This window comes from Schistocerca gregaria, chromosome 1 (genome assembly GCF_023897955.1).
Source record: "Schistocerca gregaria isolate iqSchGreg1 chromosome 1, iqSchGreg1.2, whole genome shotgun sequence".
Classification (NCBI taxonomy): Eukaryota; Metazoa; Arthropoda; class Insecta; order Orthoptera; family Acrididae; genus Schistocerca; species Schistocerca gregaria.
The window spans coordinates 383,288,524-383,316,147 of NC_064920.1; the positions used below are offsets into that span (position 1 = coordinate 383,288,524).

Genomic DNA, 27,624 nt, shown 5'->3' on the forward strand with positions numbered 1-27,624 from the left:
ATTGACGCAGTACATACACAGCGCAACTAACTGAAATTACTCCAAGTAATGAATTAAGTCACACCACGCCATTGGAAAAGACCAACAGGTCATAGTTAAGCCCCAGTCTATTGACTTCTCAGGGAATGGGGGCAAAGCAAAGCTACAAACATGTTTAATGAGGTTTGACAAACAAGGTGACATTAAGGATGAGTTGTATCAGCATGAGTTAGATACAGCAGAAGTCCAAGAAGAACAGATATAAGCAATAATTAAGGTGAAAATATTTAATATTGACACAAAGTTAATTTTAGATACAGGTTCAACTACAAATCTAATGTCAAATCCATTTTTTTTTTTTTTTTTTTTTTTTTTTGTGAATTGAAGAAGGGACGCAAATTTCAACATTCCCTGTACAAAATTGCAAGGTGCAAACTACTACAGGCAGTAAGACTAAATTTGTTAAGCATCAGTCATTTATCTATTACAAATTGAACAACTTACAGTGAAGTGCAACTTTCTTATAATTGACGAACTTATAGTTAATTGTCTTATTGGCATGAATACATTTAGAACATACAAAACACAGACTGACATAGGTAATGGTAAATGACACTTTTATGTAAAGAATCAGATTTTTCTATTGATTTAGTCAAAACACCTAATGAAAGTAACAAAAACAAACCAGAGTCAAATGTAGTAATATAATATTCCTTTCCAGCTGTATATTTCACAAAGAAATATGATACTGAACAAGGTTAGCTACGGAATGGTAGAGCAGAAACTAAGTGAATCACAGGTACTAAATGATATACAACAACAAGAACTTTCCAATGTGCTATTTAAGTATGCCGATGTTTTCAGTAAGGAGCCATGAGTAATCAAAGGCTATTAATATAAATGTGAAGTCCATCCACATGAAACATTTTGTGTAAGACATATTCTGTTCCATGGGCAAAACGAGAGGTGGTGAGGGAAGAGATCAATCACATGATTAAATGGAGAATTATACAACCTTCATTTGCACCCAGCTGTAATCCTATATTACCAGTAAGTAAACCAGACGGTTCTGTAAGATTAGTTCTCGATGCTAGAGGTATCAGTAAGATTATAGTACCAGTATGCATAAGACCAGACAACTTTGTCAAACAGTTTCTAAAGTTTTACAGTACAAAATATTTCAGTATACTCGATCTCAAGATATCCTACTGGCAAATAAAGCTCCACAAAGAATGTCAAAAATAAACAGCATTTAATGGTGGAGGCAGAAGTTACAAATTCCGTCTTCTACCCTTTGGACATAAATCCTTGAACCAGTAGATGAGTATTTCCTTTATTCCCTCCCAAACAAGGAGGCAGCGCCAAGTGTAGTTAGGCCAGCAATGCGCGATGTTTTGGGCCCATTTCAAAGGTTTTTCTCTCTCCTCTACCTAAGTAGGAAATGATCTCCCATAAGTGATCAAAGCCTATCTATAAAATGAAGCATAAATGTATCATATGCTTGTATTGTGTCATAATAATGTGATATGTAATTAACTTGTACATGTGATGTAAATGAAGAGAAGTTGAAACTAACAAACAAACTATAGTAACAGAACACAGTTAATGAAAAATTTATGACATTTTAAAACTTAAGAAATTTATGTTCATAGTATAAGCGACGGATGGAATGTCAGCCATACATATAATCTATCAAGTTATATACTTTTGTAACTCAATACTTGTATGAATTTTCATTGGAGCCCAAACTCCATATTAGGAAATGAACTTTAAGGACAAACAATTTATACTATGTTTTGGATGGCTGTATGTGTCTTTCAACAAATGGATGGTCAAGTGTGGTGACATTACCACATGTGGGCAATGGAATAATTTATGAGTATTGTGGCTCACAGTGCTTGATACTTTAACAAGTGAGCTAGAGTTGTTCAAGCAGGTACTTACCTCATAGCCAGATGCTGTTGGTCGGGGTTCTCTCTGTTGAAAATGCAAGTACAATGGGTAATAATGATGCCCGGGCCATAAAAATTAAGATCTTCTGCCTCAGCGTCAGATTTTGAACAATAAGCACACACCCAGTGCACCCAGAATGAAGACAAATGCCACAGCAATTCTTTGATATGTGACACTCAGGTGAAAGTGTGACACTCAATGTGAAATCAACACTAAGAAAGCAAGTGCACCCATGTGCAACATTAGCATCTAGCATGTTGACTGTTAGCGTCTAGCTCTAAGACGCCAAATCAGCCAGTGTGCCAGCATGAAACCTGGCAGCGAGAATGAAGCAAACTGAACATTATTGTTAGTGCACTGAATTCAAATATGTAATGGACTATCATATCAGGTATATAACCTTTTAATTTCTTGTAGAAGTTTTACATACATAGGATAAGCTGACATATCCATTCCATTAAATAAAAGGGAAGCCGACAAATAAAGGGCATCGACCCCTATCGACAAATGTAAATATATACATGGAAAAAAAACCTGTACATCTCCATAATGTGTCAATGTACAGTGTGAGGGCAATTGTATAAGTACATCAATAAAGACCCCTTGGATATCCTAAAATTAAAATTTATTGTTAAGTAGTGCCGCGCGGAGGATGACGGACTACGAGTATTTTGTATCACATGTTTGAAATAAGACAGAAATCTCATACCAGTATTAAGTATTTCTTATTCAAGTGACGTGAAACCAAGTAAGGAGGATTTTCTTAATTCTGACAAGTGCTGGTGTACTTGGAGTCCGCTGCCTGCAGCTACAATTGAAGAAGTAGAAACAAAGTCCAATAGCCTAAAAATGCATGTAAGCAGAGAACATATTTAATGATGCAATCATGTTATATCAATTTAAAAAAAATGTTTTCATATGCGTATTTAATAATATTTAGTAATATTTATATATGATGATGTAAATAAAATAGAAAGAAACTTCCACATGGGAAAAATATATTAAAAACAAAGATTCCAAGACTTACCAAGCGGGAAAGTGCCGGCAGACAGGCACATGAACAAAACACACAAACACACACACAGAATTACTAGCTTTCGCAACCGATGGTTGCTTCTTCAGGAAGGAGAGGGAAAGACGAAAGGATGTGGGTTTTAAGGGAGAGGGTAAGGAGTCATTCCAATCCCGGGAGCGTAAAGACTTCCCTCAGGGGAAAAAATGGACAGGTGTACACTCGCACACACACACACACACACACACACACACACACACACACACACACACACATATCCATCCGCACATACACAGACACAAGCAGACATATATACTCCCTCTATATACTCCTCCCTTTAAATATGTCTGCTTGTGTCTGTGTATGTGCGGATGGATATGTGTGTGTGTGTGTGTGTGTGTGTGTGTGTGTGTGTGTGTGTGTGCGCGAGTGTACACCTGTCCATTTTTTCCCCTAAGGGAAGTCTTTACGCTCCCGGGATTGGAATGACTCCTTACCCTCTCCCTTAAAACCCACATCCTTTCGTCTTTCCCTCTCCTTCCTGAAGAAGCAACCATCAGTTGCGAAATCTAGTAATTCTGTGTGTGTGTTTGTGTGTTTTGTTCATGTGCCTGTCTGCCGGCGCTTTCCCTCTTGGTAAGTCTTGGAATCTTTGTTTGTAATATTTATATACTTTGTTTTATTACAACACAGAATGTTAGCAGTAATGGCAGTTAAAGCATTCGGAACAGGAACTGAGGTGGTGATTGATACATGTCTTGGAATATTGCAACATAACCAGATTCAAAAATACACTAGCTGGAGACAGTTGGGACAGTGCCTGTCAGTTAGAAAGACCTAATAATAAATGGAATGAGAGTCATTTTAACTCTTTTTGTCCAATTAAAACAAAAACATTTCTCAATCAGTGAGATAAAGAAGTTAAATTTAGACAACCAGCTAGATTAGTCATGCTTAGAGAGAATATCCATGACCTCTGTATGATGTGCAAATCATATGGGCTGTTCATTTTCAATGAAAAATATATCAGTGCTAAGTAAAGTTTCAAATCAGAACTACCAAATCTCAGGTGCCAAGTCCACAGTGAATCAGTAGCAAATGTAAGCCATGGTCCTGGAATCTCATGAACAAATACTGTAAAACATTTACAAACACACCTGGGAAAGCAATAAATATGATTTGTAGGTCAACTGATACAAGACTAAAAAACTGTTTATAATATCCTTAACAAGTATTTTATCTTCCTAACTGGCACCATAATTCCAGACACATATCCATTTAACATCCTAATACTCTGCTACACAACAACAAGGGCTTTGAATTTGAGGAAGTAAAAGAACAAGAAGTAGTAAAATAATTCTGCAGCTAAAAACACACATACAAGTGATTGGTACAGTCTCTCCACCTCAGAAATTAAAAATTCACAAATATTGCAGTAAAACCAGTTACATATATCATCCATTGTAGCATGAAAGAAGGTATGTGTCCTAAGGTACTGAAAAGGAGCATTGTCACAGCAATACATTAAAAAAAAGGCTCAGAGGATGAAGCCTCAAACTACACATCAGTATCATTGATTCCTACATTTAGTAAGATTTTTGAATCAATAATGCCGGCACAGCAGAGTGCCTTTTTCACTAAAAATGGTCTCCTCACAGAAACCCAACACGAATATCAAAAGACAAACAGCTGTCACAGAATTTCTGCATTAAATTTATAGCTATCTGGATGAAAGAAAACATACTGTAGGAATATTTTTTGCTCTCAAAAGGTCTTTGACCTGGTGAAGCTTGCAGTTCTCTTGCAGAAACTGAGGGAATGCATATCATGCACATATTTGTTAGATTCTTAGATTCTTAGATTCTTATCTGTTGTTGTGGTCTTCAGTCCAGAGAGTGGTTTGAAGAAGCTCTCCATCCTACTCTATCCTATGCAAGCTGCCTCATCTCCAAGTAAGTACTGCACCCTACATCCTTCTGAATGTGCTTAGTGTATTCACCTCTTTGTCTCCATCTAAGATTTTACCCTCCACATTGCCCTACAATACTAAATTGGTGATCCCTTGATGCCTACCAACTGATTGCTTCTTCTAAGCAAGTTGTGTCACAAATTCCTCTTCTCCCCAATTCTTTTCAGTACCTCCTCATTAGTTATGTGATCTACCCATCTAATCTTCAGCATTCTTCTGTTGCACCACATTTCGAAAGCTTCTATTCTCTTCTTTTCTGAACTATTTATTGTCCATGTTTCATATCCATGCATGCCTACACTCCATACAAAAAATTTCAGAAAAGACTTCCTGATGCTTAAATCTATACTCAATGTTAACTAATTTCTCCTCTTCAGAAACGATTTTCTTGCCATTGCCAGTCTACATTTTATATCCTCTCTACTTCAACCATCATCAGTTATTTTGCTCCCCAAATAGCAAAACTCCTTTAACTCCTTTACTAATTTAGGTGTCAACATCACCTGACTTAATTCGACTACATTCCATTATCCTCATTTTGCTTTTGTTGATGTTCATCTTATACCCTCCTCTCAAGACACTATCCATTCCATTCAACTGCTCTTCAAAGTCCATTGCTGTCCCTGACAGAATTAGAATGTTATCGGCGAACCTCAAAGTTTTTATTTCTTCTCCATGGTTTTTAGTATCTACTCCGAATTTTTCTTTTGTTTCCTTTACTGCTTGCTCACTATAAAGATTGAGTAACATTGGGGAGAGGCAACAACCCTGTCTCTCTCCCTTCGCAACCACTGCTTTCCTTTCATGCCCCTCGACTCTTATAACTGCCATCTGGTTTCTGTACAAATTGTAAAGAGCCTTTCACTCCCTTTATTTTACACCTGTCACCTTCAGAATTGGAAAGAGAGTATTCCAGTCATCATTGTCAAAGCTTTCACTAAGTCTTCAAATGCTAGAAACATAGGTTTGCCTTTCCTTAATCTAAGATAAGTCGTAGGGTCAGTATTGCCTCAGGTGTTTCAGCATTTCTACGGAATCCAAAATGATCTTCCCCGAGGTCGGCTTCTACCAGTTTTTCCATTCGTCTGTAAAGAGTTCATGTCTGTATTTTGCAGCAGTGACTTATTAAACTGACAGTTCGGTAATTTTCACATCTGTCAACACCTACTTTCTTTGGGATTGGAATTATTATATTCTTCTTGCTCATCAGATGGTGGAGTTTTGTCAGGGCTGGTTATCCCAAGGCTATCAATAGTTCTAATGGAATGTTGTATACTCCTGGGGCCTTTTTCCAACTAGGTCTTTCAGTGCTCTGTCAAATTCTTGTCGCATTATCATATCTCCCATTTCGTTTTATCTACATCCTCTTCCATTTCCATAATATTGTCCTCAAGTACATCACCCTTATATAGACCCTCTATATACTCCTTCTATACTATATACTCCCTGTATATACTCCCTCTATATACTCCTTCCGTCTTTCTGCTTTCCCTTCTTTGCTTAGAACTGGGTTTCCATCTGAGCTCTTGATATTCATGCAAGTGTTTCTCTTTTCTCCAAAGGTCTCTTTAATTTTCCTGTAGACAGTATCTATCTTACTCCTAGTGGTATATGCTTCTGCATCCTTATATTTGTCCTCTAGGCATGCCTGCTTAACCATTTTGCACTTCCTGCTGATCTCATTTTGAGACATTTGTATTCCTTTCTGCCTGCTTCATTTACTGCATTTTTGTATTTTCTCCTTTCATCAGTTAAATTCAATATCTATTCTGTTACCCAAGGATTTCTACTAGTCCTTGTCTTTTTAACTACTTGATCCTCTGCTGTCTTCACTATTTCATCTCTCAAAGCTTCTCAATCTTCTTCTACTGTGTTTATTTTTCCTGTTCCTCCCAGTCGTTCCCTAATGCTGTCTCTGAAACTCTCTACAACCTCTGGTTCTTTCAGTTTATTCAGGTCCCTTAAATTCCAACATTTTTGCTGTTTCTTCAGTTTTAATCTACAGTTCATAACCAATATATTGTGGCCAGAATCCACATCTGCCCCTGGAAACGCCTTACAATTTAAAACCTGGTTCCTAAATCTCTGTTTTACCATTATATAATGTATCTGAAACCTTCTAATATCTCAAGGCCTCTTCCATGTATACAACCTTCCTTTGTGATTCCTAAACCAAGTGTTTGCTATGATTAAGTTATGCTCTGTGCAAAATTCTACCAGGGACTTCCTCTTTCATTCGTTACCCCATTCCATATTCACCTAATACTTTTGCTTCTCTTCCTTTTCCTGTTATCAAATTCCAGCCCTCACGACTATTAAATTTTCGTCTCTCTTCAGGATCTGAATAATTTCTTTTATCCCATCATACATTTCATCAGTCTCTTCATCATCTGCAGAGCTAGTTTGCATATAAACTTGTACTACTGTGGTAGACATGGGTTTTATGTCTATCTTGGCTACAATAATGTGTTCCCAATGATGTTCGTAGTAGCTGACCTATGCTCCTATTTTTTTTTTTTTTTTTAATTCATTATTAAATCTACTCCTGTGTTACCCCTATTTGATTTTGCATTTATAACTCTGTATTCACCTGACCAGAAGTCTTGTTTCTCCTGCCACCAAACTTCACTAATTCCCACTATATCTAACTTTAACCTATCCACTTCCCTTTAAATTTTCTAACCTACTTGCCTGATTAAGGAACTGACATTCCATGCTCTGATCCATAGAATGCCAGTTTTCTTTCTCCTGATGGTGACATCCTCCTGAGTAGTCTCCGCTTGGAGATACAAAGGAGGGATTATTTTACCTCCAGAATATTTTACCCAAGAGGACACCATTATCATTAAACCATACAGTAAAGCTACATGCTCTGAGGAAAAATTACGGCTGTAGTTTCCCCTTGTTTTCAGCCTTTCATAGTATCTGCACAGCAAGGCGGTTTTCGTTAATGTTACATGGGCAGATCAGTCAATAATCCAGACTGTTGCCCCTGCAACTCCTGAAAAGGCTGCTGCCCTTCTTCAGGAACCATGATTTTGTCTGGCCTATCAACAGACTCCCCTTCATTGTGCCTACACCTTTGGTACAGCTATCTGTATTGCTGAGGCATGCAAGCCTCCTTGCCAATGGCAAGGTCTGTGGTTCATGGGGCGAGGAAAATCTTACCTGTTTACCTAAAAAACTGTAACAGTGCACAAAAATAATTTATCAAAATGGGGCAAGAGAAATCAACAGATTCTTAAGTCCTTGGTGAAGAGAAATCAACAGATTCTCAAGTCCTTGGTGTGGACTCGTATGGCAATCTTCCATGGGAAAACCATGTTAACTAGATATGCAGGAAAATAAGCAGTGCATTGCACTTGCTTAGCTAACTCTACAAAATTGTTAGTAATAAAACACTAAAATCAGTTTACCTTGGGATAATTTTCCCATTTATAAATTATGGAATAGAGCTGTGGGTATGTGCTGCTGAACAGAATACTGGTACTAGAAAAGAGAGCTGTTAGGGTGATACATGGTCTGGGATACAGGAAATCCTATTGTGATGCCCTTATCAAAAGTAAATATATCACTGTATAATTATTGTCTACATATTGACTTTTAACATTTTTTGTAAGCCATCAGGGCAACATACCCAGATGTTATGATAAACATAATCACAACATAAGATATAAGCGTGGTTATCATAGACAAAAGAACAAAATTAAAAATAGCATACCAGAATATATATGTCAGTGGCTCAATGTGATACAACAAATTGACAGAATAAATAATAGTGTATGCTGGCAACCCATTTAAAATAAAATTAAATACTTTTCTTGGAAATAAATGTCCTTATTCACTGAAATAATTCTATTCTGTATATAGCACGTATTAACCTCTGTAGGTAATACAGTAGACTCCCGATTATTTGGGGTGAATGCGAGGGAGAAGATGGACAAATAATTTAAAATCAATAATAATCAAGGTATTTTCGAACATGTATTCTGTGTTTGAAAGTTTCTCCATGTTCTTTGCATAGGTATTGTTGGCCTGTTTATTTCTTAAAATAGTCTATGATGTTGCTTTGCTTCTGAGAGGAGGTGACTTTTTTTGCAAGTAATTTCAAATTTTTCTTGTAGCAATAATGTCATTATACTGAAACCCCGTCTGCCCCGTATGATATAGGAGAGTATTAACACATTCCAGTGCGGTACAATGACTGACAAGGCCATTCTCTTCATCACCACTTTCACATTCATATTCACTGTCCCCTTCTTTGTTTTGTTGTGAAACAGCAGTCACAATTTTGGTGACACTCGTGTGCTGGAAGCCAGATTTAGATGTGTCAGTCCTCAGCTAGTCATTCAAGTTTTTTTTTCATCAACATCCTCAAAAGCATTTAAACCAGTCACCAGCTCATTATTTGTGCAGTTGATATTTCTTCATTACTGAAACCGTGAAAATCACTTTCTTCTATACCTGGAAGTATTTTCCTCCGTGATCAAACAAATGTGGCTTTACTTCCTACCAGGCATCAGAAATCCCATGTATGGAATGTGGAATTGCCAACTTCTTACATAATACCACCAAATCATCATCTACTAGCATTCGCAGTAGATCAGCCCAGTTTAATTGTTGCAATAATGCTTTGATCCATTGGCTGTATGATGGCACTCATCTTAGGAGGTAAAACTTAGTTATGATGGGACCATCATCATATAACAGAATCCTTTCATTGTGATGTTAACAAGCAATAGAACAGTCTTCTGTGGCAATCTTTCACCTCTAGAAACTGTCAAACCTCTGGTACAAAATGTGTGTGAAACAAGTTTTTGTGACTTTCACTATCCATCCACACTCCTTTTTGATTGTAATAATGTACAGTGATATCCATAGGTGTGACATCCTTGAACTCTGAGGCCTTGTTGATTTTCTAATCTCTAATAGTTTCACTTTGTTGTTTCCAGAAGCATTAGTGACAAATTTGTAATGCATCCTTTAGACCACTCTTATCTAGGAGTTGAACTTTGCTCATAAAAGCAAGAGTTCTGGTTGGTAGATATTTCCTATATGGACCATTATTGTCTGCATTACAAATTTTGTCTGTTGTGAAATTATCTTCTTCCACAGATTTCTGGTACTCTTCCTGGAAGGAATCAGTTGCCGCAAGATTTGAATTAAGCCGCTCTCCGTGCAGTGTAAGTTCACAAATCCCATGATGTTTGAGATCGGTCAGCCATCCAGATGAGGCATGAAATCTCCCTATAACCATAGAGCTTCATGAAAAACTTTACCTTTTTTTTGGCACACATCATGCCTGAAACAATGACACTTTCTGATCATTTTTGGCAAAACCATTGCAAGAGAGCAGCATCTGATTCATCAGATGTAGATCTCTTGTTGCTTTATCGTGCAAATGGTCCAGAACAAGAATTGAATTCCCTGACAAAATACTGTGTTTTCTGCAGATTCTTTCTAATTTCTCAAATAGTCTGCATTTCAGTACCACAAATCAGCACTTAGTTTTTGCAACAATTTTCCCCTCCTCAAATCTTTCAGTTAACAGTAATTTCTGTTTTAATGTCAACACATGTTTCTTTTGCTCTCCATCATATGTTTTACAAATTTCTTTTAACTTGCTTTGTTGACACTTAAATGCCAATTAACATCAGAAAACTGAGTTTAATTTCATTGTACATGGAATATGCTGGCCAGTAACAATATAAATGGTACTCTGTTGTCATGCGACAGTTGTTTAAGCAACGGAAATTGCACTTACTGTTATATGATGGGTTGTTTCATATTGTTTGGTAGAGAAAAATATTGCACATCTCCCCTACTTCCAAATAAACTTCTAACAGGATAATCCACACACAAATAATTGGGAGTACACTTTATGTTATGTATTAAACCTTTGTACACATATATGATGTGTACTATATACCTTTGCCACAATATAACATTTGTAAAATCCGTAATTTGATAACTATATCAAAAATAAATACAAACAAATAAATAAAATGCCAAGCAGAAGCTGTGGCAGAGGTAATATATAAGGTGGTTGCCTTTACAAATGTAGTAGTGACAGGATTGAAAGGGGATGCACTAGATGTCTTGAACTGGGGTCGTAAACAAAAATGTGACCCGTATAGTGACAGTCTGACCCCGAGAGATAAATAAGAATAAACTAAGATATTTTGTAAGTTGATTGGGATGCAGACTACCTTATAGGAAGAGGAGTGTTCACTGATATGAAACTTCCTGGCAGATTAAAACTGTGTGCCAGTCCAAGACTCGAACTTGGGACCTTTGTCTTCTTTTCATATCAGCGCACACTCTGCAGCAGAGTGAAAAATCTCATTCTGGAAACATCTCCCAGGCTGTAGCTAAGCCATGTCTCTGCAGTATCCCTTCTTTCAGGACTGCTAGTTCTGCAAGGTTTGCAGGAGAGCTTCTGTGAAGTTGTAAAGTAGGAGACGAGGTACCTGCAGAAGTAAAGCTGTGAGGATGGGACATGAGTCATGCTTGGGTAGTTCAGATGGTGGAGCACTTGCCTGTGAAAGGCATAGGTCCCAAGTTTGAGTCTCAGTCTGGCACACAGTTTTAATCTGCCAGGAAGTTTCATTTTTGGGAACCTATTCCTCACTTCAGGACACAAGAAAAGGTAGTCAGAATCATTGTGAAGGATACAGTGCAGTTGCTCTAATCAGGAATGATGATTTGAAGTGAGAGAGAGTTCATTTGTGGCAGTTTAGTGAGGTCTGGTTGAATTATTATTATCATGACAGGATACAATAAGGGAGATCTGTTTGTGAACAAGAGACTGTGGTGAAGGATTTGGGGTGGAGGGGTTAATTAATTGTTTCTTTTTGTGGAGGGGGGTTATTAGCAACACCATACAATTAATGAACCCTCTATTTAACACTGGGTTTTGCCCTGCAGCTTTTGCATCTCACTCATTAAAAATACAAAGAGACCAGTTCACTAAGTACCTTCACACTACTTTCAGGTACTGTGATTAATTACAATCTTGTGAAAGAAAGACAGCAGCTGGCGGCACTTACCCAGCAAAACTTAATTTGTGTGTGCAAGTATGTGTTCATGTGCTTGTATGTACTCTCAAGGAAAATACATGTTTAAAACCTCAGCAATAATGTTTTTTTTATAACTCTGTCTAATGCTTACTGCTTCCCCTACACAGTAACTGATTCACTTTTCTCATATTAGGTTTTATATTCCAAACTGGAGTTTTTATGAGAACGAAAGTTGTTACTCACCATATAGTGGAGATGGTGAGTTGCAGATAGGCACAACAAAAAGACTCTCATGATTAAAGCTTTTGGCCATTGGCCTTTGTCAACAATAAACACTCTCTCTCTCTCTCTCTCTCTCTCTCTCTCTCTCTCTCACACACACACACACACACACACACACACACACACACACACACACACACACACACAGCTCACACATGTGACAGCAGTCTCAAGCAACTGAAACCATACTGTGTATGTGTATGTGTGTCTATTGTTGATGAAGGTCAATGGCTGAAAACTTTAATTGTGAGAGTCTTTTTGTTGTGCCTATCTGTGATTCAGCATCTCCCCTATATGGCGACTTGCAACTTCCCTTCTCACAATATTGTTACATTCCATACTGGATATTCCTTTGTTTGAAACTGTAAATTTTGTTATGTGTTCATATTTATATTTTCTAATTACATAAAATTAATAATTTCAGGAAACAAACTGCAGAATGTCACAATTGCATTGTCATTGACTCCTGATGCCGAGAGAAAAGGAAACAGCCAAGATTTATTGATTTTTGACCGGAGTCCTGATAGTGCAGCAAATATAGATTCAATTCCTTCAAAGTATATACAGCCACTCAAACAAGGAGCAGTTTCTGGATTGGCACATGGACCCAGGTTAAACTGTCCAGTAAGTCCTTCCTTTGTCTCTCTACTTGTTTTCTAATGTTTGGAAAATAATGAAATGTATGTCTGTAAAATTTCCCAACGTCTACCTAACTCCAAGACAAACACATATAAAGACATAAAATTAATGTCTTTCAGAACCAATAGCTCTTTCTTCCATCAGGTAAAGGTTATAGGAAAAGAGGTTGGTAAGGCTTAAGAATACAGGAAGAGTTACAGAATACATCACTCAGGACTTCGCCCCAAGGAAGAGTTAACAAGCTGCAGGAGAACAAAAATGGATTACTGACAATGGATGAAATTTGAAAACATGAGTGCTGAAATGGCAAATAGGGTAGTAGCCAAGCTCAATATGAATGTTAATATGAATCAAATGAGCTAAAAAAGAGAGAACAAAGCTAGATACTAGCGAAATTGGAAAATACGGACCAAAATTAGGGAAATCAACAGAAAATACAAGGAAAAGCTTTGGCAAAAGAGGAATGAAATAGAAGACGAAAATTACCTTAAATTGAGAACAGGCAGATATTGTAGAGCAAGTTCCCATCTGGCATTTTGTTCCTATAATCATCCTATCACAAAGCTCTCCTTCACTTTCTTGATGAGATGAGCTAAGGGAAGATATAAAAATGGCATTGAGAAGCCAAAGTGACTCAGAACGTCAGATCACAAGAGATGTAGAAGGCATAACAAAGGAACTGAAAATAACAGTGAATTGTGACTGATGAAATTCAGACCCTGAAGTGTTACTGAGCTTCAGGCAGTTGCCAAATCAAAGGAAAAAATTAATAACTGGAAAATAAACCAGAAATATTAAGTGAAAAGCAGATTGTAAGGGAGGAAACTAACGAGAACAGCATCAAATAAACTATAAAATGTAACAAACATAATTGTTGCTATACAAACATAGCTTTTCCTGGTACATGATAAGGTTACAAAGTGCACTAGAATGTAACCAGGTTGTGATGTAATCCACAACCAACCAATATTTCTGCAGCCAAGTCACCTGCCATTCTCAGTAGCATCTGCAAGAGATATACTTTATGTAGTGTAAATTTCATCCACAGACGTGAATGTTACAGACTTAAAACTGATGTTGATCATTGTCATCGTCTTTATCACAGTAATATTTCCAGTGTAAGGGAGAGTTTCCCTGACTGTTATAGCTCTCTGGAAATTTTACCAAATCAGTCACATGCAGGACTAAGGGGAACCTGTAACTCTCTTTAGAAACTTATTTACTTATTTTCTCTTATCTGCTACTTTAAAAAAATGTATTCATTTGAAATAATGGCCAAACCATAAAGAAATGATGGAATCCTCTATGTTGAGATATACTCCAAGATGATGAGTAAAGTGACAGTGACTTCCTGTCATAGGTTTGTTTGGTTGTTGTAGATAAGTTTATCGCTTATATTTATCTGAGTAACAAAACACGTTGTCGTGAACTGACTGATATGCTACAACATGTGAGACTTCTAACTGTCAATTCAGATTTTAATTTTATTGATTTCTGCATATTTTTATGAATATTTTAAAGTGAACAGCTGTTCAGGTATAAGTTAAGTGTAGGATTGCTCACGAAGAAAAACTATGTTGAGTAATTCCATATAGACAACTTGATTATTATGTGGAGCACAGGTGAGTAAATAATTTAAATTAGTTTCTAATAGAGGCTTCATCACAAACTTGACTAAAAAATTAGAGAACAAACTCATATATGACTTTAAAAAAGCTCCGATGAACTGAGGATAGATAGCTACTCATCACACAGAGGATGTACTGAGACGCAGGCGCACACACACACACACACACACACACACACACACACACAGCCGCATAGGATAACTGTGCAGTCTAAGGTGTCTTGTCACGCGACTCCCTTTGTCGGAGGTTCGGGTCCTCCCTCGGGCATAGGTGTGTGTGTTGTCCTTAGCATAAGTTACTTTAATTATTGTGTAAGCCTAGGAACCGATGACCTCAGCAGTTTGGCCCCATAGTCCTTACCACAAATTTCCGTTTTCCACACACACACACACACACACACACACACACAGAAATTTTTTCAAGCTATGTCCTTCATAAGAAGTAGAAAACACATGCATTCACACAAGCACAATACACATACATGGCCACTGTCATTTCTTGGCAATAAGGCCCAACTACAACTGCATCCGAAGTGAGCAGCAATTTATCTGGGTTGGGTAGTGGCAGTACAAAAGAGGTGTGGGATGGGTAGGTGGAGATATAGCAGGGTATGGCTGGGGCAAGATACCAGTCATGCTTTGGTGGTTTAGGAGTATGCAGGGACAATTTAGGGACAGGACTAGTCTGCTACATGCAGCATCAGGCTGTGCTCTTTGTGTGTAGGGAGAGGAGGGGAGGAGTGAAATAGAGAAGGGGAAAGGACTAAAAACTGGTAGGATAGGAGGCGTGTGTAGTACTGGAATGGGAGCAGAGAAGGGAATATGCAGTTGGAGCACAAGAACTAGCAAAAGTTGTTTCGGGGGAGGGGGGGGGGGGGGGGGGAGTTTACAGTAACAAAAGCTACGAGGGTCACTCCAAAAGAAATGTACACTATTTTTGTAAAAATACATTTTTCATTCTGCAGGTGTGAAAGTTTTACAGTGTGTAGATACATCCTTCCCACTTGTTTTCAAACTTAGTTCAGCCAGTTCCCATGAGTGGTGATGTCACAGCATGTCTTCAAGATGGCTGCTATACTTGACGTTCGTCAGAAGCAACATGCTGTCATAGAATTCCTGTGCTGTGTAAACGAGACAGTGGGAAACATCCACAAGAGGTTGCAAAAGGTGTATGGAGATGCTGCCGTCATTTGCAGTACAATTAGTCGGTGGGCAAGCAGGTTACACGATGAAAGCAGGCACGGCAATATTGAGGACTGTCCACGCAGTGGCAGGCCTCGTACTGCACACACTCCAGACAATGTACAGAGAGTTAACGAATTGGTGACTGCTGACGGACACATCACAGTGAATGAATTGTCATGCTACATTGGGATAGGGGAAGGAAGTGTTTGCAGAATACTGAAAGTGTTGGCGTTAAAAAAGGTTTGTGCCAGGTGGGTTCCCAGGATGTTGACAGTGGCTCACAAAGAAATAAGAAAAACGCTATGCAGTGAACTTTTGAAACAATACGAGAATGGTGGAGATGAATTTCTTGGAAGAATTGTGACAGGTGATGAATCATGGCTCCATCATTTTTCACCAGAGATGAAGAGGCAATCAATGGAGTGGCATCATGCAAATTCATCCAAGAAAAAATTTCAAAACTACACCTTCTGATGGAAAAGTTATGGCTACGGTGTTTTTTGATTCCGAAGGACTCTTGCTTGTGGACATCATGCCAAGTGGAACCACCTTAAATTCTGATGCATATGTTGACAGTGGCTCACAAAGAATGGACAACAGTGAAACACCCACTTTACAGTCCTGACGTGGCTCCATGTGACTGTAATCTCTTTGGGAAACTGAAAAACTCTCTTCGTGAAACAAGGTTTGAAGATGATGACTCCCTTGAGCACGCTGCCAAAAAGTGGCTGCAACAGGTTGGTCCAGAATTTCACCGTGCGGGTATACAGGCACTGGTTCCAAGATGGTGTAGGGCAGTTGAGAGGGATGGAAATTATATTCCTAAAGAATGTATCTACACATTGTAAAACATTCACACATGTAGAATAAAAGATGGATTTAAAAAAAATAGTGTGCATTTCTTTTGGAGTAACCCTCGCATGTTATAGGGAGAGTTCTCACATGTGTAATTCAGAAAACTGGTGTTGGTGGGAAGAATGCATATAGCACAGGCTGTGAAGCAGTCATTACAGTGAAACTCACTATTTTGAGCAAAATGCTCCCTTGACTACAGTTAGGCAGTGTCCATTCGTACAGACAGACAGTTTGTTAGTAGTCTGGTGCAGGTGGTATGCAGCACAGTGGTTGCAGTGAAGTTTTTAAATCTCACTGCTGCTTTCACTGGTGGCTTTGCCTATTTTAGATGCCTGTGGCAGGACTGGAATAAGTGATAGAGAGAGGGTGTATGAGATAGGTCTTGCATCTACATCTATTGCGAGGATATGAAAGCAGAGGCGGAGTATGTTTGGAGAAGGATATGGCATTGGTCGGGTGAGAGGGATAATGGGGAGGATGCTTCTCATTTCAGGGCATGATGACAGATAGTTGAAACCCTGGCAGAGAATATGATTCAGTAGCTCCAGTCCTGAGTGGTACTGAGTCACAAGAGTAGCGTCAACTTCCATGCCAATGTGGGTACACCAGTTCCCATCAGATCACTGTAGTTCAGCACCATTGGGCATGGCTGGTATTTGGACAGATGACTGTTCTAATACACCATGCACTGTTGGTAATTTTCTCTTTGCCTTTACGCCAGAGGGGACAAGAGTGTGGGTGCATAAAGTCCATGATCACCATTCTTTGTGCCAATGTCCTGGTTTAAATTACAAACCTCAATGTAGTGTCTCATGAAATGAGTGCTTGCTGTATTGTTGATTATTATCTCTGTGTCAAATGGGGACATTTGTGCTGTGGTGCTCTTCAAGAATAGGTCATGTGCCATGCCATACAATTTTACCTTCTTATGAGAGGAGTGTCCTTTGTGGCAGCACAGGTGTCGGGTTTGGAGCTGATAGGTGTTCTATCCCCTACTGAGGTGTGACAAAACACACTTTTACAACACAACAGTTTATTACAGTAACTAAGCAAAGTACACTTCTGAGGGAGAGTATCTTCACAACTTGATAACTGAAAACTGTCTATCTTGAACAGTATCTTGAGGAGCAGGGAGACAGTTCAGAATTGTCTTATAACACAAGGAGCTCATAGGCAGCCATTGACAACTGTGATGAAGTGGTGCCTCATGAGTGGCTATTGAAAGTGCAATGGCAGATATGACACACACTGAAGGTGGCACAACAACTCGGTGGGCAGTGGGAGTGGCATCAACCAAGGCAGGCGTGGTTCATTGCAAGGACTTGAAGCGGTTCTTGATCATTCAGAGTCCAGGACATGTGTAGCCTCCTCTGCATGGAGTGCAGACCTATATACCCATGTACGGAAGGATGCAGCATGGTACCACGTGAGCATGTAACTATGTCAATGTAAAATACTACCTGCTGATCACAGCACTGCATGCTGTGACTCACATACCATGTATTTTGGTGACGCTGGCACTCCCAGATGCTGTGGCAGTTGCTGGTATCACATATGCAGTATCTTGCCTCATCTATTTGCTAACAATCTTGTAGGTGAGTCAGGAGTGAAACCTGGCCCCCTAAAGATAGAGGGATGTGTCGTGGTCAAACTATGCAGACGACAGCCCTATATACTCCATAGTAGGTGACTGGGGAGGCAAGGCATGGGAGATCTGGTTCGGGACAAGACTGGAAAGGTAATTTCAGTCTGTGAAGGCCTCAGTGAGGCCCGTGGTGTAGTTGGAAAGGAACTCCTCATAATTACAGATGCAACAACTGTGAGTAATTAGGCTTTATGGAAGAGACTTCTTGGTGTGGAATGGGTGGCAGCCATTGAAGTAGAGATATTGTTGGTGAATGATAGGTTTGATTTGGATGTAGTTGACCTTGAGCTGGAGGGCGACATTGATCAAGATGACAAAGGGGTGAGAATGTTTTGAGGTTCTGGAGGAACATGGATAGTGTGTTCTCACCATCAGTCCTTATCATGACGAGGTCTGCAATGAAACTGAACCAAGTGAAATGTCGCGTGGGGTAGCCATGCGGTCTGAGACACCTTGTCATGGTTCATGTGGCTGCCCCCATTGGAGGTTCGATTCCACCCTCATGCATGGGTGTGTCTTTAGCATAAGTTAAAGTAAGTATTGTGAAAACTTAGGAACCAATGACCTCAGCAGTTTGGTCCCATAGGACTTACCACAAATTTCCAATTTTCAAGTGAAATGTTCGGGATTCTGGATATTTATGAAAGATACCTCGAGATGATCTATAAATATGTTAACATATGATGGTGCCATGCAGGTGCCCATTGCTGTACCACAGATTTGTTTGTAGGTGATATCTTTAAAGGAGAAGTAATTGTAGGTGAGGATATAGTTGATCATAGTGACCAGGAAGGAGGTTATAAGTTTGGAATCAGTCAGGTGTTGGGAAAGATAGTATTCAATAGCTCAAGGCCGTGGGCACTGGGGATGTTAGTATGTCATTGTAGAGGGCTTGGCACCAGTAGTGATGAGGAGAGCACTGCATGGTAAAGAATTACCAATGATTGAACATGCAGAACCCAAGTTGTCCAATCTTAGCTTTACCAAAAATACTGTAACCACAGTAGACAGTAGCCTTTCAGGCTAAAAGTAGTTCATATACACTTCTACATTTCATGAGGCCATGTCATCCTCTGCGGAGTGTAGGAAGATTCGGATATTTGAAGATAACTGATTACCTGTGTACTCTGTGTGTGTGTGTGTGTGTGTGTGTGTGTGTGTGTGTGTGTGTGTGTGTAGCATATGTACTAACAAAGAGATAGAGGGGCTGGCCAGTACTTACCTCAGCTCAGTACAGCCGATAGAAACACAAAAAACAACCGAAAATTTAAGTTCCTAGCTTTCGGAATAAATGTTCCTTCATCAGGGAGGAGAGAGGGGAAAGAAAGGGAAGAAGGGAAAGTGGATTTAGTTACTCACAACCCAGGTTATGAAGCAACAGGGAAAGGAAAACAGGGAGGATAGCAAGGATGGAGGCATGGTTGTCAGAGGGAACCCAAAGATATTCTACTGTAGGTACTGTGCCAGCTTCAAACCAAAGAGGATGCATACAGAAGTAAAGAGGTGTATAGTATAAAGATGTAGGATGAAAAGATGCATGAATGGCTAAAGAGGAAGGAACATTTATTCCGAAAGCTAGGAACTTAAATTTTCGGTTGTTTTTTGTGTTTCTATCGGCTGTACTGAGCTGAGGTAAGTACTGGCCAGCCCCTCTATCTCTTTGTTAGTAATTGTTTCACATCTTTATATGAGATTTTCCATTAATTGTGTAGCATATTTCTGAGTTTTGAATTGACACTGAAAGTGCCTGGATATCATAATATGTGTAAAGGAAAAGAAAGAAGCTTCAACACCTTCTTGATGAAATAAAGTCATTACAGGCAATTTGGTTTTGGGAAGGATGGGGAAGGAATGCAGATGTGTTCATTTCATAATATGCCATAAATTATTTAGAGAAACCACAAAAATATGGAGGGAAGGAATGCAGATGTGTCCATTTTATAATATGCCATAAATGATTTAGAGAAACCACAAAAAATGTAAATCTGTATGGCCAGAGGGGAATCAGAACTTACTTCCTCCTGAATGTGAGTTCATTGTCTTACTAGTGTTTTACTTTACTTGCTCATAACATATGATTTTAACATTATCGCACTTGACACCTCCATGAATCACAGGCCTTGTCGCATTAGGTCTTGAGTGGTCCGACAATACGGATAACCACACTACAGGTGCAACCACAATGGAGAGGTATCTGTGATGAGACAAACATGTGGTTCCTGAAGAGAGAGCAGCAGCCTTTTTAGTAGCTGCTGGGGCAGCAGTCTGGATGACTGACTGATCTGGTCTTGTAACATTAGCCAACATGGTCTTGCTGATCTGATTACTGTGAACAGCTGAAAGGGAGGGGAAACTATGGTAATCATTTCTCCAGAGGGTGTGCAGCTCTTCTGTATGATTAAATGTTGATGGTATCCTCATGGGTAAAATATTCTGGAGATAAAATAGTCCCCTATTGGGATCTCCAAACAGGAACTACTCATTTGAACAAAGCCATAAGGAAAACCAAAACTCCAAAGCAAGATGGTGCAGTAGTTAACACACTGGACTCACATTCAGGACGACGATGGTTCAAACCCGCATCTGGCCATCGTGATTTAGGTTTTTGCATAATTTTCCTAAATTGCTTCAGACAAATGCCAAGATGGTTCCTTTGAAAGGGCATGGCCGACTTTCTTCCCCAGCCTTCCCTAAACCAATGGAACCGATAACTTTGGTTTTTGGTCCCCTCCCATGAATCAACCAACCAAAGCCAATACTGACATTCTACAGGATGGAGTGTGCAATGTTCGATCCCTTAATTTGCTAAGGAGGTAGAGGATTTAAAAAGAGAAATGATTTGGTTGAAGTTAGATTTAGTGGGAATTGTGAAGTTCAGTGTGAGAAAAACTGGACTTCTAATCAGCCGAGTAAAGGGTGATAAATAAAAAGTCAAATAAGGGTAATACAGGAGAAGATGTAATAACGAATGAGAAAACAGAAATATGGCTAAGCTGTTATTAAGAGTAAAATGAATGCATTATTGCAGCCAAGATACATGAAGCCAACATCCACCACAATAGCACAAGTTTATATGCCAATCAGCTCCACAAATGATGAAAAAACTGAAAGAATGTATAATGCAGTAAAGGGAATTATTCAGATAATTAACAGAGTGGAAAACTTAGTTGCATTGGGCTAAATTGCATTGGATGACTGGGATTCAGCTGTGGGCGAAAGACAAGAAGTAAAACCAGTGGGAGAACATGAATAGGAGAAAGGAGTGAAAGAGGAAGCCACCTGGTAGCATTTTGCCTAGAACATAATTTAGTCATAGCTATCATTTGGTTTGAAACAATTACTAACAAAGAGATAGAGGGGCTGGCCAGTACTTACCTCAGCTCAGTACAGCCGATAGAGACACAAAAAACAACCGAAAATTTAAGCTCCTAGCTTTCGGAATAAATGTTCCTTCATCAGGGAGGAGAGAGGGGAAAGAAAGGGAAGAAGGGAAAGTGGATTTAGTTACTCACAACCCAGGTTATGAAGCAACAGGGAAAGGAAAACAGGGAAGGTAGCAAGGATGGAGGCATGGTTGTCAGAGGGAAGCCAAAGATATTCTACTGCAGGTACTGTGCCAGCTTCAAACCAAAGAGGATGCATACAGAAGTAAAGAGGTGTATAGTATAAAGATGTAGGATGGAAAGATGCATGAATGGCTAAAGAGGAAAGGGAAAGAGGAGAAGACTGAAAAGTAAATGGGAGTGAGGTTGTTTAACGTAGGTTTAGTCCAGGGGGATGGCGGGATGAAAGGATGTGCTGGAGTGCAAGTTCCCATCTCCGCAGTTCAGAGGGACTGGTGTTGGGTGGGAGAAGCCAAATGGCACGTACAGTGTAGCAGGTTCCTAGGTCCCTAGAATTATGCTGGAGGGCATGCTCCGCTACTGGGTATTGGACATCTCCTAGGCGGACAGTTCGTCTGTGTCCGTTCATGCGCTCAGCCAGTTTAGTTGTTGTCATACCGATGTAAAAGGCTGTGCAGTGCAGGCATGTCAGCTGATAAATGACATGTGTAGTCTCACACGTGGCCCTTCCTTGAATTGTGTATGTTTTCCTAGTAGCGGGGCTGGAGTAGGTGGTTGTGGGGGGATGCATGGGGCAGGTTTTGCAGCGGGGTCGGTTACAGGGGTAGGAACCGCTGGGTAGAGAAGGTAGTCTGGGAATATTGCAGGGTTTAACAAGGGTGTTACGGAGGTTAGGGGGACGACGAAAGGCAACTCTGGGTGGTGTGGGGAGAATTTTGTCAAGGGATGATCTCATTTCAGGGGTTGACTTGAGAAAGTCATATCCCTGGCGGAGTAATTTATTGATGTATTCGAGGCCAGGATAATATTGGGTGACAAGGGGGATGCTTCTGTGTGGTCTGAGGCTAGGAATATTGTTGTTGGACGGGGAGGAATGTATTGCTCGAGAGATCTGTTTGTGGACAAGGTCTGCAGGATAGTTGCGGGAGAGGAAAGCACTGGTCAGGTTATTGGTGTATTGGTGTATTGGCTTAACCTTTATTGGCTTAACCTTTAGCCCCACACCTAAATTCAACCACACTGCCCTGGTTAAAGATCTCCTCTCTTTCACCCGGAACCTCAACTGGAAATATCACTTCACCACCCAAACACAGCCCCCAAATACTAGACCCAGTGTTGAACCTTGTTTAGAACAGTTCCGACCGCCTTCTCAAAGGGATCCTCCTCCCCTCCCCCAAAACCATCCCTTGCAGACGTTTCAGGAATTCCTCACATCCAGTGTTGCCTCCCAGTCCTTCTTGAAGAACATTCCGACAACCCCCAACATCACCCCAGCTGAATCCCGTGCCATTAAACAGCTGAAAACAGACCGCTCTATTGTAATCCTTCCGGCGGATAAAGGCTCCACAACTGTGGTACTTGACCGTGTGGAGTATGTGGCAGAAGGACTGCGTCAACTCTCCGACACCTCAACCTACAAAGCTGTTACCCTGGATCCCATTCCCTCCATTCAGACTGAGCTGCACCAGTGACAAATCCCTCAACAATTACACCAATAACCTGACCAGTGCTTTCCTCTCCCGCAACTATCCTGCAGACCTTGTCCACAAACAGATCTCCCGAGCAATACATTCCTCCCCGTCCAACAACAATATTCCTAGCCTCAGACCACACAGAAGCATCCCCCTTGTCACCCAATATTATCCTGGCCTCGAATACATCAATAAATTACTCCGCCAGTGATATGACTTTCTCAAGTCAACCCCTGAAATGAGATCATCCCTTGACAAAATTCTCCCCACACCACCCAGAGTTGCCTTTCGTCGTCCCCCTAACCTCCGTAACATCCTTGTTAAACCCTGCAATATTCCCAGACTACCTTCTCTACCCAGCGGTTCCTACCCCTGTAACCGACCCCGCTGCAAAACCTGCCCCATGCATCCCCCCACAACCACCTACTCCAGCCCCGCTACTAGGAAAACATACACAATTCAAGGAAGGGCCACGTGTGAGACTACACATGTCATTTATCAGCTGACATGCCTGCACTGCACAGCCTTTTACATCGGTATGACAACAACTAAACTGGCTGAGCGCATGAACGGACACAGACGAACTGTCCGCCTAGGAGATGTCCAATACCCAGTAGCGGAGCATGCCCTCCAGCATAATTCTAGGGACCTAGGAACCTGCTACACTGTACGTGCCATTTGGCTTCTCCCACCCAACACCAGTCCCTCTGAACTGCGGAGATGGGAACTTGCACTCCAGCACATCCTTTCATCCCGCCATCCCCCTGGACTAAACCTACGTTAAACAACCTCACTCCCATTTACTTTTCAGTCTTCTCCTCTTTCCCTTTCCTCTTTAGCCATTCATGCATCTTTCCATCCTACATCTTTATACTATACACCTCTTTACTTCTGTATGCATCCTCTTTGGTTTGAAGCTGGCACAGTACCTGCAGTAGAATATCTTTGGCTTCCCTCTGACAACCATGCCTCCATCCTTGCTACCTTCCCTGTTTTCCTTTCCCTGTTGCTTCATAACCTGGGTTGTGAGTAACTAAATCCACTTTCCCTTCTTCCCTTTCTTTCCCCTCTCTCCTCCCTGATGAAGGAACATTTATTCCGAAAGCTAGGAGCTTAAATTTTCGGTTGTTTTTTGTGTCTCTATCGGCTGTACTGAGCTGAGGTAAGTACTGGCCAGCCCCTCTATCTCTTTGTTAGTAATTGTTTCACATCTTTATATGAGATTTTCCATTAATTAGTTCTATCATTTGGTTTAAGAAACATGAAAGAAGGTTCTTTGTGTGGAAGAGACCTGGAGACACTGGAAGATTTCAGACTGATATACAACGATAAGGGAGTGATTACAAAACCAGATTTTAAGCTGAAAGTCATTTCTAGGGGCAAGTGTGGACTCTGATACCAATTTGTTAGTTATAAATAATGAGAAGGAAGTTGCTACTCACCATATAATGGAGATGCTGAATCGCAGATAGGTAGAACAAAAAGACTCTCACAATTAAAGCTTTCGGCCAGTGGCCTTCGTCAAAACACACACACACACACACGACTGCAGACACAGGCAACTGAAACCACAATTCATTTGTGACAGTCTTTTTGTTGTGCCTATCTGCGGCTCAGCACCTCCACTATATGATGAGTAGAAACTTTCTTTCTCATAATTGTTATATTCCATCCTGGATTTTCCATTGTTTGATTTTTTAGTTATGAATTATATATTAAAGTTTAAGAAATTGCAAAATGGTTGGAAATTAATGAGATGGGATCCAGATAAGTTGAAATAACCAGAGATTATTAGTGTAATGTTGGGGCTGTATGATGGGCAATCAGTCTGCCCCAACTGATTGGAATTGTTAAATAAGCTTTTGAGTGACACCAGCAGAATGGGGATTGGCTCGTATCATGGAGCAACACAATGCTCTGACTAGGCACTACATGCTATGCACCAAAGTTTTCTCAATGTTTCACAATATTTTACTGCATTGATGGTTTCACCCCAGGCAAGAAACTCAACAAGCAGAAAACAATGCAAAAAATGGTGTTCAGCAGTGGCTGTCTTCACTGGCAGCATCTTTCTGTGAAGAGGGCATAGAAAAGTTGGTTTCTTGCAATGATAATTGTTTGAACCATGGTGGCAACTATGTGGAGAAATAGTTAGATACTCTTTCTCATACGTATGTGCGGATGGATATGTGTGTGTATGTGTGTGCGAGTGTACACCTGTCCTTTTTTTCCCCTAAGGGAGGTCTTTCCGCTCCCGGGATTGGAGTGGCTCCTTGCTCTCTCCCTTGGAACCCACATCCTTTCGTCTTTCCCTCTCCTTCCTGAAGAAGCAACCATCAGTTGCGAGGGCTAGTGATTCTGTGTGTGTGTTTGTGTGTTTTGTTGATGTGCCTGTCTGCCGGCGCTTTCCCGCTTGGTGGGTCTTGGAATCTTTGTTTTTGATATATTTTTCCCATGTGGAAGTTTCTTTCTATTTTATTTACATCATCATCATATATATGTGTGTGTGTGTGTGTTCTTAGGTTTTTTCAGATGTTCTGGAGTACAGAAACAAGGATATAAGCAGTTCAGACAAGAAGAGAATAGAATTTTTTGAAAAGTGATGCTAAAGTAGTATGTTAAAGGTTAGATTGGTAGATCAGGTAACATATGGGGAAGTAGTCAATTAAATTTGGGAGAAAGGAAATTTATGGCACAAGTTGACTAAAAGAAGGTCTGGGTTAACAGGACACATTCTGAGGCATCAAGGAATTGTCAGTTTAGTGTTAGAGCGAAGTGCAGGAGGGGGAAAAAAAATAAATAAATATGCAGGGAGACCAAGGTTTGAATACAGTACAGACATTCAACTGGGTGTAGGTTGTAGTATTTATTTGGAGATGAAGAAGTTTGCACATTGTAGACTAGCCAGAAGGGCTGCGTAAAACCATCTTCAGACTGAAAACCCCACCAATAACACTTGGCACTTGATACATACAGTGTATACACATTCACAAATTGAAGATCAGTGTACTATCCTCTGCTCTCCGACCATAATTTACATTTCAAGTGCAGTGTCTTTCAGCAAAAAGAAAAACATTGCATCACTCTCCTACATGCATGTATGATATTACTTCTTGATGGGATGAATGGTGGTATGAAACTGTAAGCAAATGAAGTTCACATTGGTTTGGCTGTGGTGGATCATTTTTGCTGAGAACTGTGGATGTAATGAAAGCTCTCACAGAGTCCAGCATGCCTCTTGCCTGCATTTGCAAGTTGCAAATATGACAGTATTCCTTATGTAGTGTATTGGTCGAGATCAGTATGATTAATACATATTATTCACTACATGCATGCATTGCATCACATACATGGTAGTATGCTTAATTTTATCTTGCTACAGGTTGGGCCAACCAGCTGTCATGTCATGTACAAGCTAACAGTATCAACCTAGTTACTGGTGCTGAAGAGTGTTCTAAATTTATATAAAGCATGACACAGTTATCTTTCTCATAGTAAGCAGCTTTGGTTTCATGTAATATTGTATGCCTTTGTATTCATATGAACTTTGCTATTACCTTCTTCTGTATCGTGTCTCACTACAGAATTTCTTTAAAAATTTTATAATACTGTGCATTGTACAAGTGATTCTTCAAGTGACTTCCCTCTTATAACGAAGGGGTAACTCGTATTGAGTGTAATGATTGCCACATCTTATTCTGAGAATTCAAGAACAATATCATTGTCTTGGAGTGCTTATTGTAAATTAATTAGTGTTTTCTAAGGTACACTTGTCATTTGCTCAGAAAGGAAAGTTTATAAGCAATATGTATTACCAGTTTTGGCTTATAGCAGTGAGACATGGATTTTAAAAACAAAAACTTATTCAAAAACTGAAGATTGAAAGGATGCAATTGAGAGACAAATGTTGGGAATAACTAGGAGAGATGGGAAAACAAATAAATGGATCAGGAAACAAGACTGCAGTTATAAACATAATTCTAATGGTCATGAAAATAAAATGGGGGTGGGTGGGACATGTAAACAGGTGAATGGCTGGTAGATGAATTAAGGGATTAGATTCCAATTACTAAGAAAAGTTTGAAACCCCAATCTAAAGAAAGGTACATGCATGATATTATGCAAAAAATGCAGCATGTAGCTAGAACTTTTAAATGTGGGAAAGTGAATAGAAACACACACTCTCTCTCTCTCTCTCTCTCTCTCTCTCTCTCTCTCTCTCTCTGTGTGTGTGTGTGTGTGTGTGTGTGTGTGTTTGTTTGTTTGTGTTTGTATCTCTATTCATTTAGTTGATTCTGACTCTCCATTATGCCATGAACTAAAGTGCGCCAATTTATTGTGTCCTGTTCCTGCATGCTTTCCAGGTTGGAATCCATCGCTTCTGTGACACTGTCGATCCATCTCAACCTTTGCTGCCCTCTCCT

At 39.9% G+C, this 27,624-nt stretch overlaps 1 protein-coding gene across 2 annotated transcripts in view; it reads left to right on the forward strand.

Annotated features, from left to right (window-relative positions):
* The window catches only part of LOC126348303 (ribosome-releasing factor 2, mitochondrial), a 193,845-nt gene that overhangs the window by 156,499 nt on the left and 9,722 nt on the right, over window positions 1-27,624 (forward strand). For both annotated transcript variants that reach the window (XM_050002344.1, XM_050002343.1), the window contains one exon: window positions 12,639-12,838. In XM_050002344.1, the coding sequence (XP_049858301.1) occupies window positions 12,639-12,838 (200 nt within the window). The remainder of the gene's footprint in view (window positions 1-12,638; window positions 12,839-27,624) is intronic.